The sequence below is a fragment of the Leuresthes tenuis genome, unplaced genomic scaffold, assembly GCF_036924035.1.
Source record: "Leuresthes tenuis unplaced genomic scaffold, fLeuTen1.0.hap1 SCAF_4, whole genome shotgun sequence".
Classification (NCBI taxonomy): domain Eukaryota; kingdom Metazoa; phylum Chordata; class Actinopteri; order Atheriniformes; family Atherinopsidae; genus Leuresthes; species Leuresthes tenuis.
In genome coordinates, this window is record NW_027325358.1 from 2,986,580 (window position 1) to 2,999,544 (window position 12,965).

Genomic DNA, 12,965 nt, shown 5'->3' on the forward strand with positions numbered 1-12,965 from the left:
GGGTGGTCCCTCCCCTCTTTAGAGTGTCCATGACTTCCAAAAAACAGTTTCAGGTTCTGATCCATCTGACCACAGAACAGTTTCCACTTTGCCTCAGTCCATTTTAAATGAGCTTTGGTCCAGAGAAGACGGCAGAGTTCCTGGATCATGTCCACATGTGGCCTCTTCTCTGCCTGATGGAGCTTTAACCTGCATTTGTGGATGTTTCAGTGACCTTTGTGTCCCGTGCACACAGAAATGTCTCCAGAATCTCTGAATCTGTTGATGATATCATGTTCTGTAGATGATGAATGTTTAAAGTCACGATTCTGACATTTCTCCATGATTACTCTAAGAGACTCTGCCTCTCTGAGGTGCTCTTTTTAAATCCAATCATGCTACTGATCTGTTGCAAATGAACCTAATTAGTTAAACTATTTTCCTCCAGCTGTTTGATTTTAGCACCACGTACTTTTCCAGCCTTTTGCTGCCCTGTCCCAACTTTTCTGAGCCGTCCTTCCTCTTCTCCTGAATACTTTTCCTGAACTTTGATAGAAAACATCATAAAGTCAGTGACAGATAGGAAAAGAGTTGGAAAAGAAAAGACAGCAGCTTATGAGTGAGAAGCAGTCATACAGTCTCCTGTTATGGGGGACAGATAAGGTGAAAAAAAACAGTTCCAAAGATGGACGACAGAACCGTTATCTTACTGTTATTTCATGCAGGCTGTGAAAAACATGGGAAATAAATTGTTCTCACATTAAAAAATGGTTTCTTACCTCATATTAATTTGCACGAGTCCCATTTTTTAATTGAGCATCTCTGTGAAAGACACAGAATTTTGGGACGGCATCCTGTCGTTTCCTTTCATAAAGGAGAAAATAAGGGAAGCGTTAAATCTCATTACCTTAATATTTAGAGAGTTCAACCAGCTCTTGTCACGGCTGCTACTTTGATACTTCTGCATCAGTTCCTGCATAAAAAAGATTGGAATGGACTCTTTGACCTTTTCTGGTTGTTTGAGCTCTGGATTGTTACGCCCCCTAATGGCTGAGATGCTGAACTGTAATATTGATTTAATTCTTACTCTCTGCACCTAATTGTTCCCTCGGTTCCTCTCTGTCTCACCTCTTTAGTTCATCTACGATGAGAAGGTGTGCTGGTACGTATCGATTGGGACTTTTGAACTCTGAAAATGCATGTTAAATATGTTTGTTAATGTCTGAATGACTGCAAATTATAATTGCGTTTGCTTGCAGGTGGGAATCTCTCGTTCTCATCCTCATGTATGCCGTCTACATCCTCATCATGAAGTGAGTGTCGTGGTCAGAAACAGCGCAGGACCTCTGTGAACTTATGTAATTATCTGATGATCTGATGGTTTGTCGTTGTCAGGTTCAACAGCAGGGCCCATCGCTACTTAAACCGCCGGAAGAAGAACTCTGTGAATCTTGCAAACGGGCTCACAGGTAGCACTGATCTCGAAGATAATGTCTCATGTGATGCCACTGCAGTCCTGCTTAAGAAAGGTATCAGAGTTTATTCTTGTTGGTGCATGCTTTGTCCTCTAAATGACTGAAATTTGCATGAACATTCAGGCATGAACACTCATAGGTAACATACTGTAAGTGGAAACTGGTTCTGGATGGATCCATTTACAAATGTAGACCTTTAAGTTGCATCATTTATTGAACAAGGACATCAGCTTGAGCTCAGCAGCAAGTATTACCCCCTTTTTCTATGTCAGAACCTTAGTCTCTGACACTGACTTGATGTCATCTTTGACCTCCTTTAAAGGGGAATTCGGTCCAATACCGTGAGGGTTTTTTAACATGAAAGTCACAAATAAAAAAGAAGGTGTAATATAAAGAAGATAAAAGGCATATAATAAAACAATAAAATTAAATGAGACAACAAGATAAAAATCAGAGATTAACCACATGCAATGGTAAAAAGATGCTTTACAAATCAGTGAATGTAAGCTGCCATGAGGCAGCAAAACTACCCTATGTCACGACAATTACATCACCATTTACAGATGGATAAATGGATGGATGATGGATGGATGCATGAATTATGGATGGATGGATGGATGGATGGATGGATAATGGATGGATGGATGGTTGGATGGATGATGGATAGATGGATGATGGATAGATGATGAATAATGGATGGATGATGGATGGATGGATGATGGATGGATGGATGGATGGATAATGGATGGATGATGGATGGATAATGGATGGATGATGGATGGATTGATGGATGGATGATAGATGACTGGATGGATGATGGATGGATGGATGGATGATAGATGAATGGATGGATGGATGGATGATAGATGAATGGATGGATGGATGATGGATGGATGGATGGATGGATGATGGATGGATGGCTGGATGGATAATGGATGGATGGATGGATGGATGGATGGATGGATGGATGGATGGATGGATGGATGGATGGATGGATAATGGATGGATGGATGGATGGATGGATGGATGGATGATGGATGGATGGATGGATAATGGATGATGGATGATGGATGGATGGATGGATGATAGATGACTGGATGGATGATGGATGGATGGATGGATGATAGATGAATGGATGGATGGATGGATGATAGATGAATGGATGGATGGATGATGGATGGATGGATGGATGGATGATGGATGGATGGCTGGATGGATAATGGATGGATGGATGGATGGATGGATGGATGGATGGATGGATGGATGGATGGATGGATGGATGGATGGATGGATTGATGGATGGATGGATGGATGGATAATGGATGGATGGATGGATGGATGGATGGATGGATGGATGGATGATGGATGGATGATGGATGGATGGATGGATGATGGATGGATGGATGATGGATAGATGATGAATAATGGATGGATGATGGATGGATGGATGATGGATGGATGGATGGATGGATAATGGATGGATGATGGATGGATAATGGATGGATGATGGATGGATTGATGGATGGATGATAGATGACTGGATGGATGATGGATGGATGGATGGATGATAGATGAATGGATGGATGGATGGATGATAGATGAATGGATGGATGGATGATGGATGGATGGATGGATGGATGATGGATGGATGGCTGGATGGATAATGGATGGATGGATGGATGGATGGATGGATGGATGGATGGATGGATGGATAATGGATGGATGGATGGATGGATGGATGGATGGATGATGGATGGATGGATGGATAATGGATGATGGATGATGGATGGATGGATGGATGATAGATGACTGGATGGATGATGGATGGATGGATGGATGATAGATGAATGGATGGATGGATGGATGATAGATGAATGGATGGATGGATGATGGATGGATGGATGGATGGATGATGGATGGATGGCTGGATGGATAATGGATGGATGGATGGATGGATGGATGGATGGATGGATGGATGGATGGATGGATGGATGGATTGATGGATGGATGGATGGATGGATAATGGATGGATGGATGGATGGATGGATGGATGGATGGATGATGGATGGATGGATGGATAATGGATGATGGATGATGGATGGATGGATGGATGGATGGATGGATGGATGGATGGATGGATGGATGGATGGATGGATGGATGGATGAACAGAAGTGAGTCGCAGTAAATGAGTCGCTGCAGCCGTCAGATGTTTGCTGGATTATGTCTTCTCAGCGAACTTCCACTGTAAGCCGTCTGTGCTGATGGTGGATGAGCTGCTGTCTGCCTACCCCCACCAGCTGTCCTTCTCTGAAGCTGGCATGAGGATCATGATCACCAGCCATTTCTCCCCCAGAACCCGCCTCACCATGGCCTCCCGCATGCTCATCAATGAGGTACGTTCCCTCTTTACCAAACCTACACGACACGCAGTCTGACGGGATGCAACCTGCAACCTGTCGGAGAGTCTTTGTGTAAACACAGACCGATTTACCGTCTGCGCTCTGAAGATGAAGGAATGTTATTTTCCTTTTGGATCTCCTGTCTGTATTCAAGCCAAACAACCAGATTTGGAAAGAAAGAATAGAAGAGATCATTGAATGAATACAGGCAACTTTTTCTGTAGATTCATTTAAAAACAACAAAATGTCCAGCTGTTTATCACCATGTCTGTGATCATCTTCTAGAGACAAAGGCTGATCAACACCTCAGAGACTCGGGTTAACCGCATCACCAACGGCGACTCGGACTCTGCGGCCAGAGCTCAGGGGAGGCGGGGCCTAGAGAACGGGATGGGCGGGGCTGAGCAGGGCCTGAACGGGAGGTGCAAGCTGCACCGGCTGGAGTCGGGCAATGAGACGGAGACTGAAAATGAGGATAATGAGAACAATGAGAATGATGAGGAAGGAGAGGGAGAAGATGACAACGCGGGCCCCCTGGTGCCTTTCAAAGTTCCAGGTGTGGCTCACATAACATTTAGGACATGATGAACCTGCTCCGTCATCACGATAACGTCATGATTAATTCTGTTATCCTCTCCACCTCCGTCCAGACGGGGCCTGCAACAAGCTGAAGTGGCTGATCATGTGGCCGCTGTCCCTGCTTCTCTTCTTCACTGTGCCCAACTGTGCCAAGCGGCGCTGGGAGAGGTGGTTCATGGTCTCCTTCTTCCTCGCCACCGTCTGGATCGCCGGACTCTCGTACATTATGGTCTGGATGGTGAGTGCAGATTTAATATTTAGTAGTTTTAGGCAAATCCAAAATTATATTTATATATTCTAGTTAAAGAACAACCATCGATCTTTATAGATGACACTGATGGAAGTTGAATAACCCGTTGAGTTCTTTTCTGCTGTTTGGTATTCATTCGCATCTTGTTGATTTCAGGCTGATTAACTTTAGTTGTTTTTGGCAGTAAAGTGTTAGCAAACCCAGCAATGTGCAAACCAAATAGGTGAAGAAGAGGAATGTGATGCGGCCTGAAATGACACTTTTAACTCTGCCTGATCAAAACTTGTAAAATAGAAATGAAATAAGAGCATTATAACTGTGAGTTATGGTCACTGATGATGCTGAGCGTGCTCCAAAACAATTTCAGTTCCAGCCCCATTAGATTTTGATGCAGAAGTTAAGCACAACAAAGCTATATCCAGTTTAATCAGAGCAGTACGACTCGGCTTCACACTGAATCAATCCTGCTTCACTGCGTTTGACAAAGGTCGTTTGGTTGTATTTTAAGGACGTATTATGCTCTCTGGTCTTCCCTTTTCTTCAGTGTGCATATTAAAGGTCTGCAGAGTTACAGAGAATCTTTTCTCTCAACTGAGGAACAAATGTCCTGATCACATGGTTCTTCCTCTACAGAATAAACAATCATAAAAAAGGTTTAACATGCTGCATAAAAAAGGTTTAACATGCTGCATAAAAAACGTTTAACATGCTGCTAACATGCTGCTTAAAAAAGGTTTAACATGCTGCTAACATGCTGCATAAAAAAGGTTTAACATGTTGCTAACATGCTGCACAAAAAAGGTTTAACATACTGCTAACATGCTGCACAAAAAAGGTTTAACATGCTGCATAAAAAAGGTTTAACATGCTGCTAACATGCTGCATAAAAAAGGTTTAACATGCCGCATAAAAAAGGTTTAACATGTTGCTAACATGCTGCATAAAAAAGTTTTAACATGCTGCTAACATGCTGTATAAAAAAGGTTTAACATGCTGCACAAAAAAGGTTTAACATGTTGCATAAAAAAGGTTTAACATGCTGCTAACATGCTGCATAAAAAAGGTTTAACATGCCGCATAAAAAAGGTTTAGCATGCTGCATAAAAAAGGTTTAACATGCCGCATAAAAAAGGTTTAGCATGCTGCATAAAAAAGGTTTAACATGTTGCACAAAAAAGGTTTAACATGCTGCTAACATGCTGCATAAAAAAGGTTTAACATGCTGCTAACATGCTGCATAAAAAAGGTTTAACATGCTGCACAAAAAAGGTTTAACATGTTGCATAAAAAAAGGTTTAACATGCTGCTAACATGCTGCATAAAAAAGGTTTAACATGCTGCTAACATGCTGCATAAAAAAGGTTTAACATGCTGCATAAAAAAGGTTTAACATGCTGCATAAAAAAGATTTAACATGCTGCTTAAAAAAGGTATAACATGTTGCTAACATGCTGCACAAAAAAGGTTTAACATGCTGCTAACATGCTGCATAAAAAAGGTTTAACATGCTGCATAAAAAGGTTTAACATGCTGCTAAGATGCTGCATAAAAAAGGTTTAATATGCTGCATAAAAAAAGGTTTAACATGTTGCTAACATGCTGTATAAAAAAGGTTTAACATACTGCTAACATGCTGCATAAAAAGGTTTAACATGCTGCGAACATGCTGCATAAAAAGGTTTAACATGCTGCATAAAAAAGGTTTAACATGCTGCTAACATGCTGCATAAAAAAGGTTTAACATGCTGCATAAGAAAGGTTTAACATGCTGCTAACATGCTGCATAAAAAAGGTTTAACATGCTGCATAAAAAAGGTTTAACATGCTGTATAAAAAAGGTTTAACATGCTGCTAACATGCTGCATAAAAAAGGTTTAACATGCTGCTAACATGCTGCATAAAAAAGGTTTAACATGCTGCATAAAAAGGTTTAACATGCTGCTAACATGCTGCATAAAAAGGTTTAACATGCTGCATAAAAAAGGTTTAACATGCTGCATAAAAAAGGTTTAACATGCTGCATGAAAAGGCTTAACATGCTGCTAGCATGCTGCATAAAAAAGGTTTAACATGCTGCATAAAAAGGTTTAACATGCTGCTAACATGCTGCATAAAAAAGGACTAACATGCTGCATAAAAAAGGTTTAACATGCTGCTAACATGCTGCATAAAAAAGGTTTAACATGCTGCTAACATGCTGCATAAAAAAGATTTAACATGCTGCTTAAAAAAGGTTTAACATGTTGCTAACATGCTGCACAAAAAAGGTTTAACATGCTGCATAAAAAGGTTTAACATGCTGCTAACATGCTGCACAAAAAAGGTTTAACATGCTGCATAAAAAGGTTTAACATGCTGCTAAGATGCTGCATAAAAAAGGTTTAACATGCTGCATAAAAAAAGGTTTAACATGTTGCTAACATGCTGCATAAAAAAGGTTTAACATGCTGCTAACATGCTGCATAAAAAAGGTTTAACATGCTGCATAAAAAGGTTTAACATGCTGCTAACATGCTGCACAAAAAAAGGTTTAACATGTTGCTAACATGCTGTATAAAAAAGTTTTAACGTGCTGCATAAAAAAGATTTAACATGCTGCTTAAAAAAGGTTTAACATGTTGCTAACATGCTGCACAAAAAAGGTTTAACATGCTGCATAAAAAGGTTTAACATGCTGCTAACATGCTGCACAAAAAAGGTTTAACATGCTGCATAAAAAGGTTTAACGTGCTGCTAAGATGCTGCATAAAAAAGGTTTAATATGCTGCATAAAAAAAGGTTTAACATGTTGCTAACATGCTGCATAAAAAAGGTTTAACATGCTGCTAACATGCTGCATAAAAAAGGTTTAACATGCTGCATAAAAAGGTTTAACATGCTGCTAACATGCTGCACAAAAAAAGGTTTAACATGTTGCTAACATGCTGTATAAAAAAGTTTTAACGTGCTGCTAACATGCTGCTAACATGCTGTATAAAAAAGTTTTAACGTGCTGCTAACATGCTGCTAACATGCTGCATAAAAAAGGTTTAACATGCTGCATAAAAAGGTTTAACATGCTGCATAAAAAGGTTTAACATGCTGCATAAAAAGGTTTAACATGCTGCATAAAAAGGTTTAACATGCTGCATAAAAAGGTTTTAACATGCTGCTAACATGTTGCATAAAAAAGGTTTAACATGCTGCATAAAAAGGTTTAACATGCTGCATAAAAAGGTTTAACATGCTGCATAAAAAAGGTTTAACATTCTGCATAAAAAAGGTTTAACATGCTGCATAAAAAGGTTTAACATGCTGCTAACATGCTGCTAACATGCTGTATAAAAAGGTTTAACATGCTGCTAACATGCTGCATAAAAAAGGTTTAACATGCTGCATAAAAAGGTTTAACATGCTGCATAAAAAGGTTTAACATGCTGCATAAAAAAGGTTTAACATGCTGCATAAAAAAGGTTTAACATGCTGCATAAAAAGGTTTAACATGCTGCATAAAAAGGTTTAACACGCTGCATAAAAAAAGTTTAACATGCTGCATAAAAAGGTTTAACATGTTGCATAAAAAGGTTTAACATGCTGCATAAAAAGGTTTAACATGTTGCTAACATGCTGAATAAAAAAGGTTTAACACGCTGCATAAAAAAAGTTTAACATGCTGCATAAAAAGGTTTAACATGTTGCATAAAAAGGTTTAACATGCTGCATAAAAAGGTTTAACATGTTGCATAAAAAAGGTTTAACATGCTGCATAAAAAGGTTTTAACATGCTGCTAACATGTTGCATAAAAAAGGTTTAACATGCTGCATAAAAAAGGTTTAACATGCTGCATAAAAAAAGTCAAAGTCTTGAGGCAAAGTCTGTGTGGTTTCAGGTGACTGTGATCGGCTTCACGCTCGGCATCCCCGATGTCATCATGGGCATCACCTTCCTCGCGGCGGGCACCAGCGTCCCAGACTGCATGGCCAGCGTTATCGTGGCACGTCAAGGTACACACACACACACACACACACACAGGAAGCTCAAACCAATTCTCCTGTAGAGTGAAATAAAGCGGAAACACTGTTCAGAGTTGTGGTGTTTCTCAGCAGAATGTTTCTTGTCATGATGGACTTCTCTCGTGGCCACACACAGACCCTGACAGTGTTGCTCTCCTTGCCTCAGGTCTGGGAGACATGGCCATCTCCAACTCCATAGGCAGTAATGTATTTGACATCCTGGTGGGCCTGGGCCTGCCCTGGACGCTGCAAACGCTCTGCATCGACTACGGCTCCATCGTGAGTGCTTCGTGGCTCCACCAGAGGAGATTCTTCTGGACTCAGCCCAGAATAGAACAGAGTCGTGTTTGTAGAGAACAGGAGCACATCAGAGCCTGTTTATAAGGGCTCTGCAGTGAATCACCTCGTATCCTCATTTAACACCATATATCCTCCATGAAACTGTATTAAACATAACTCTCCATCTGACTCCCCAGATCTATCTTAACAGCAAAGGACTCATATTTTCTGTTGGACTCTTACTGGCCTCTGTGTTCTTCACAGTAAGTTCTACATTTTTACAGTTTACTCTAAGTGTGATTCATGGGCTTGAGCACATTTATCATAAGATTATCAAACAGGTTAACACAGTTCCTTCAGAAACTTTGATTTTTGTTATTCTTCAGTGTCAGAGTTGATCATTTTTAAAGATTATAATTTAAAAACGTTGAAGTCGGCTCACAGGATTGGACAAGCTGATCGATGTGAACTTCTTCTTCTTTCCTAATTTAAGTTGAGTTTCTCCCAGTTGCCTCATTTGACCCTTTTTTTTTTTTCCAGGACACACTAAAAACGACTTTGTTAATTTGTTAATTCACTTTTATTTAACAAACAATATTTCACTGACCAACTATTTATATATATATATATAATATAAAGAAATCTAGAATTTGATGCAGCAACACTCACAAAAGTTAAAGAGTGGCAGAGAAAGACTTTATTTTTCCTCCCAAAATGAAGATGGGAACGTTTATCATTATCTGTCGCATTAATATTTCCATAAAGGTTGATATTGTTGTATTTGTGACCTCACTGGTTGGTGTTCCAGTTTCAGCAGCAACGTTGATAAATTCAGTTTGGCTGTTCTCCTGAGCTAATCTAACTTTATCTTAACTTTTAGATTTTTGTCTTTTTTAAAGCTTGAATAGTCTTGATTCGGTCTGCATTAAAGGATCAAACCGCCAATATTCTACTGGTGTATTTTCGTATTGTCAAATCCCTAAAAAGACTAAAACAATGAGTCAGTTAATCAGTCATCATGCTCTGAGGACCTTTAAGACCAGTTAGAACATACAGTGAGACGCATTTAAAAAGCTTCCTCAAACAGCAGAGAGCTGAAGATCTCATCAGATTAAAACTTAGCATGCTTTATACCCTCAGTAACGTGCTCTTTGTTATGTTTTAGGTTTGATTCGAGGTGAATAAAAGAACTTCCTGTGATTCAGAGAACTTGTTGTTTCGACCTGAAAATGATCTGTTCTGTGCCCGCTTCCTGCCTGATTAAGTTCTTGTTCTGTGGTTACGGTCGATGTTTCTGACTGCGTCTCTCCTGTCTGCAGGTTCTCGGCGTCCATTTAAACAAATGGACTCTGGACTGGCGACTGGGCTTGGCCTGCCTTGTCATGTACGCCATCTTTCTGTGCTTCTCCATCCTCATCGAGTTCAACGTTTTCGTTTTCGTCAACCTCCCCATGTGCAGAGACATCCACTGACCTCCCTCCTCCTCCTCCTCCTCCTCCTCCGCCTCCTCCTCCTCTTCTTCTTCTTTGTCCTCTGGCTCATAGAGGAAACCTCACCTGGCTTCCAGATTCTTGGCGCCTTGGAAACAAGTCCTACCTTTTCTTTTTCATAGAGAACTAGAGCTCTTTTTGATTTATCTTTGGTGCAATACACACAAGAGAGGACATCGGAGGTTTGGGGGTTTATGGTACCGGACTGGAGGCGCTGAGAGAAAGTCCCAGCAGTGGTGATGGCTGCCAGTTGTGGCACATGCCAAACGGTTGGCTGGAGTGAACTTAACTGTATTAACACCGACAGTTAGGCTACTGTTGGTGAACAAGCTGCTGCTATAACTGACAAACTGAGTGGAGAGAAGCGAGAAATCAGCAATTTTTAGCTGCATTGTTTGTTACTCTTTGTACAAGTTTGGATATAAGCACATGTTTAAGGTATTTTTAAGGAAAAACTGGCTTTTTTCTGTATATATTTGAGAATTATTAGGTACTAATATTAGCTGATACATGGGAGTCTCTTATGCATAACTGGATCAATCGTGCAAAGCTGAATGATCCGATGACAACGTTTAGTGATTTGGTCTTGAAATGCTTCAGCGTGTCTCCCATGCTCAGTACCAGCCAACACTGCATGCTGTACTATCCACAGCTCTAGCTTTGCACTGACAGAGAGAATCTAGATATTTAACACTATTGATATATAGAATCTATTCTTGGCTGTTTTTCTTCCATATCTGAGTAGATGTGGGCTATATTGTTGTTTTATTGAACCCACAAATGAAAGGGATCTCCCTGGAACTGACGTCCAGCACTGTCACTTTAAGGATTAGAGATATAATACTTTTATTATTCTATTGCAAAGTGTCTACAGGTACTCCAAACATGTAACTACTGAAGTTAAGCTTCTCGTAGACGTTAGACCTCCTTTTCGATGTCAAGAGAGTTAGTTTTTAGTCTCTGAGTTGAGTGTAACATTGTTATGTCTTAAAGCCAAAAGTATTTTTAGACTAAGAGTCATAGACTTGAGTGTGTGTGAGTGTGTGTGTGTGAGTGTGTCACAATCTAGAGAAGAACCAAGGACACCACTGTTACTGGGAAGACATAATCATGATTTATTTATGAATTAACTTATTCAAAGATCATGTCTGACCGCCGGTTTCAGCCCTTCGGATCGTGTACAGTGAGTTCAGAGGATCGCTCTCTGGTCTTTGTTCATGGAGCTCCACAATGTACTGTACCTAATATTTAATCTAAGTACTGGAAACTGACTTGATGTTGCTTATATGTAAGAATAGGACTTTATGATTTATAAGTTTTGTGTAGTTTAGTTCAAACGGGAAATCTTGTTGAGCATCTCGCTGGTCCAATCCCCCGACGTGTTAAATTAGTGATGAATCACGGCTGTAAAAGACTCATTTTCAGAGAAGAGGAAGTGCGTGGTGATGGCACACGACCCCTTGAGCTTTCACAACATATTGTTTCTCAGACACAGTGCTTCAACTCTTGTGCCATCCCTTGTATTTGAAGCTTCGATGCTTTTTGCCATTCTCCTGCGTATATTTGAGCCAAAAAACAAGATACCACCGTCATCAGCAGTATTGCCACTCTATTTCAGCATGTGTTTAAACTAAATAAATGTGGAAGTTATGTATTTTTATTTATTCCTTTTTTTTTTATCTGAGAGAGTTACTCATTCCAGCAGAATCTCTGATTCTGACTAAAAGCATCAGGAGGAGGAGGTGTTGATGATGTTCCTCCTGCAGCCACAAGAGGGCGACATGGAGCTGCCTCGAAAGAGGCTCACAGTAGAAGCTGGGTCGGGTTTATTTTCAGGTAGGCGACATAGAGACAAATACTGGTTGGTTTGCATGCCTCTGTCATTATTCTGATTACTTTGTGTGTAATTTTAGTGCATTTCCAAGATAAAGAAGGCACTGACGGCCTTGATTATGCTGTACATATCAGGAGGAATATGCTATTATTAACTCAGATGTTGGAGTATCTTTTGATGAGCAGGTATATTTGAGTTGTATTCAGAAATATGTAGAATGTAGGCCTACAGCAGTTAGTTATCAGTTAATTGTTGTCATTTGATGCTCATGTCCTTTGAACTGTTTGTAAATCCTCATTTTTGTTGACGGGGACCTCTGGGCCGCAGTCAGAGCCGGAAAGAGATGATAAAGATGTTGCCCACTGGTCTTCTTGCAATAAACTGATTTACATACGCATATTGTTTCCTCATGTCTTTATGAGCTGGAACAGATTAATCTTTGAGTGGTTGTAACAGCGGACTCATTCTGTCCTGCTCGGTTTGATCTGAAGACGATTTGCCCCAAACACAACCCCGAGCTCTGCGGAGGCATGTTAGACGCATTCTTGTGGTAGGGAAGAGAAGAAGGCTTAGCTTTATTTAATGAAGAACAACCTTCTTCAGGGTTCTTTTCTTTGCCCCCCCGAACTGCAATTCTGTCCCAACATCTTTAACCCTTTCAGCCCTGAGCAGCTTCTTTGGCTGGG

At 40.3% G+C, this 12,965-nt stretch overlaps 1 protein-coding gene across 1 annotated transcript in view; it reads left to right on the top strand.

Annotated features, from left to right (window-relative positions):
* Positions 1 to 12,672, top strand: part of slc24a3 (solute carrier family 24 member 3) — a 57,897-nt gene extending 45,225 nt beyond the window's left edge. Inside the window, exons 8-17 of the mRNA XM_072384088.1 lie at positions 1,116 to 1,141; positions 1,239 to 1,292; positions 1,375 to 1,508; positions 3,688 to 3,848; positions 4,140 to 4,410; positions 4,505 to 4,671; positions 8,553 to 8,667; positions 8,843 to 8,955; positions 9,153 to 9,218; positions 10,275 to 12,672. Coding sequence (XP_072240189.1) covers positions 1,116 to 1,141; positions 1,239 to 1,292; positions 1,375 to 1,508; positions 3,688 to 3,848; positions 4,140 to 4,410; positions 4,505 to 4,671; positions 8,553 to 8,667; positions 8,843 to 8,955; positions 9,153 to 9,218; positions 10,275 to 10,427 — 1,260 coding nt within the window. The 3' untranslated portion in view covers positions 10,428 to 12,672. The remainder of the gene's footprint in view (positions 1 to 1,115; positions 1,142 to 1,238; positions 1,293 to 1,374; positions 1,509 to 3,687; positions 3,849 to 4,139; positions 4,411 to 4,504; positions 4,672 to 8,552; positions 8,668 to 8,842; positions 8,956 to 9,152; positions 9,219 to 10,274) is intronic.
* Positions 12,673 to 12,965: the final 293 nt, after the last annotated feature.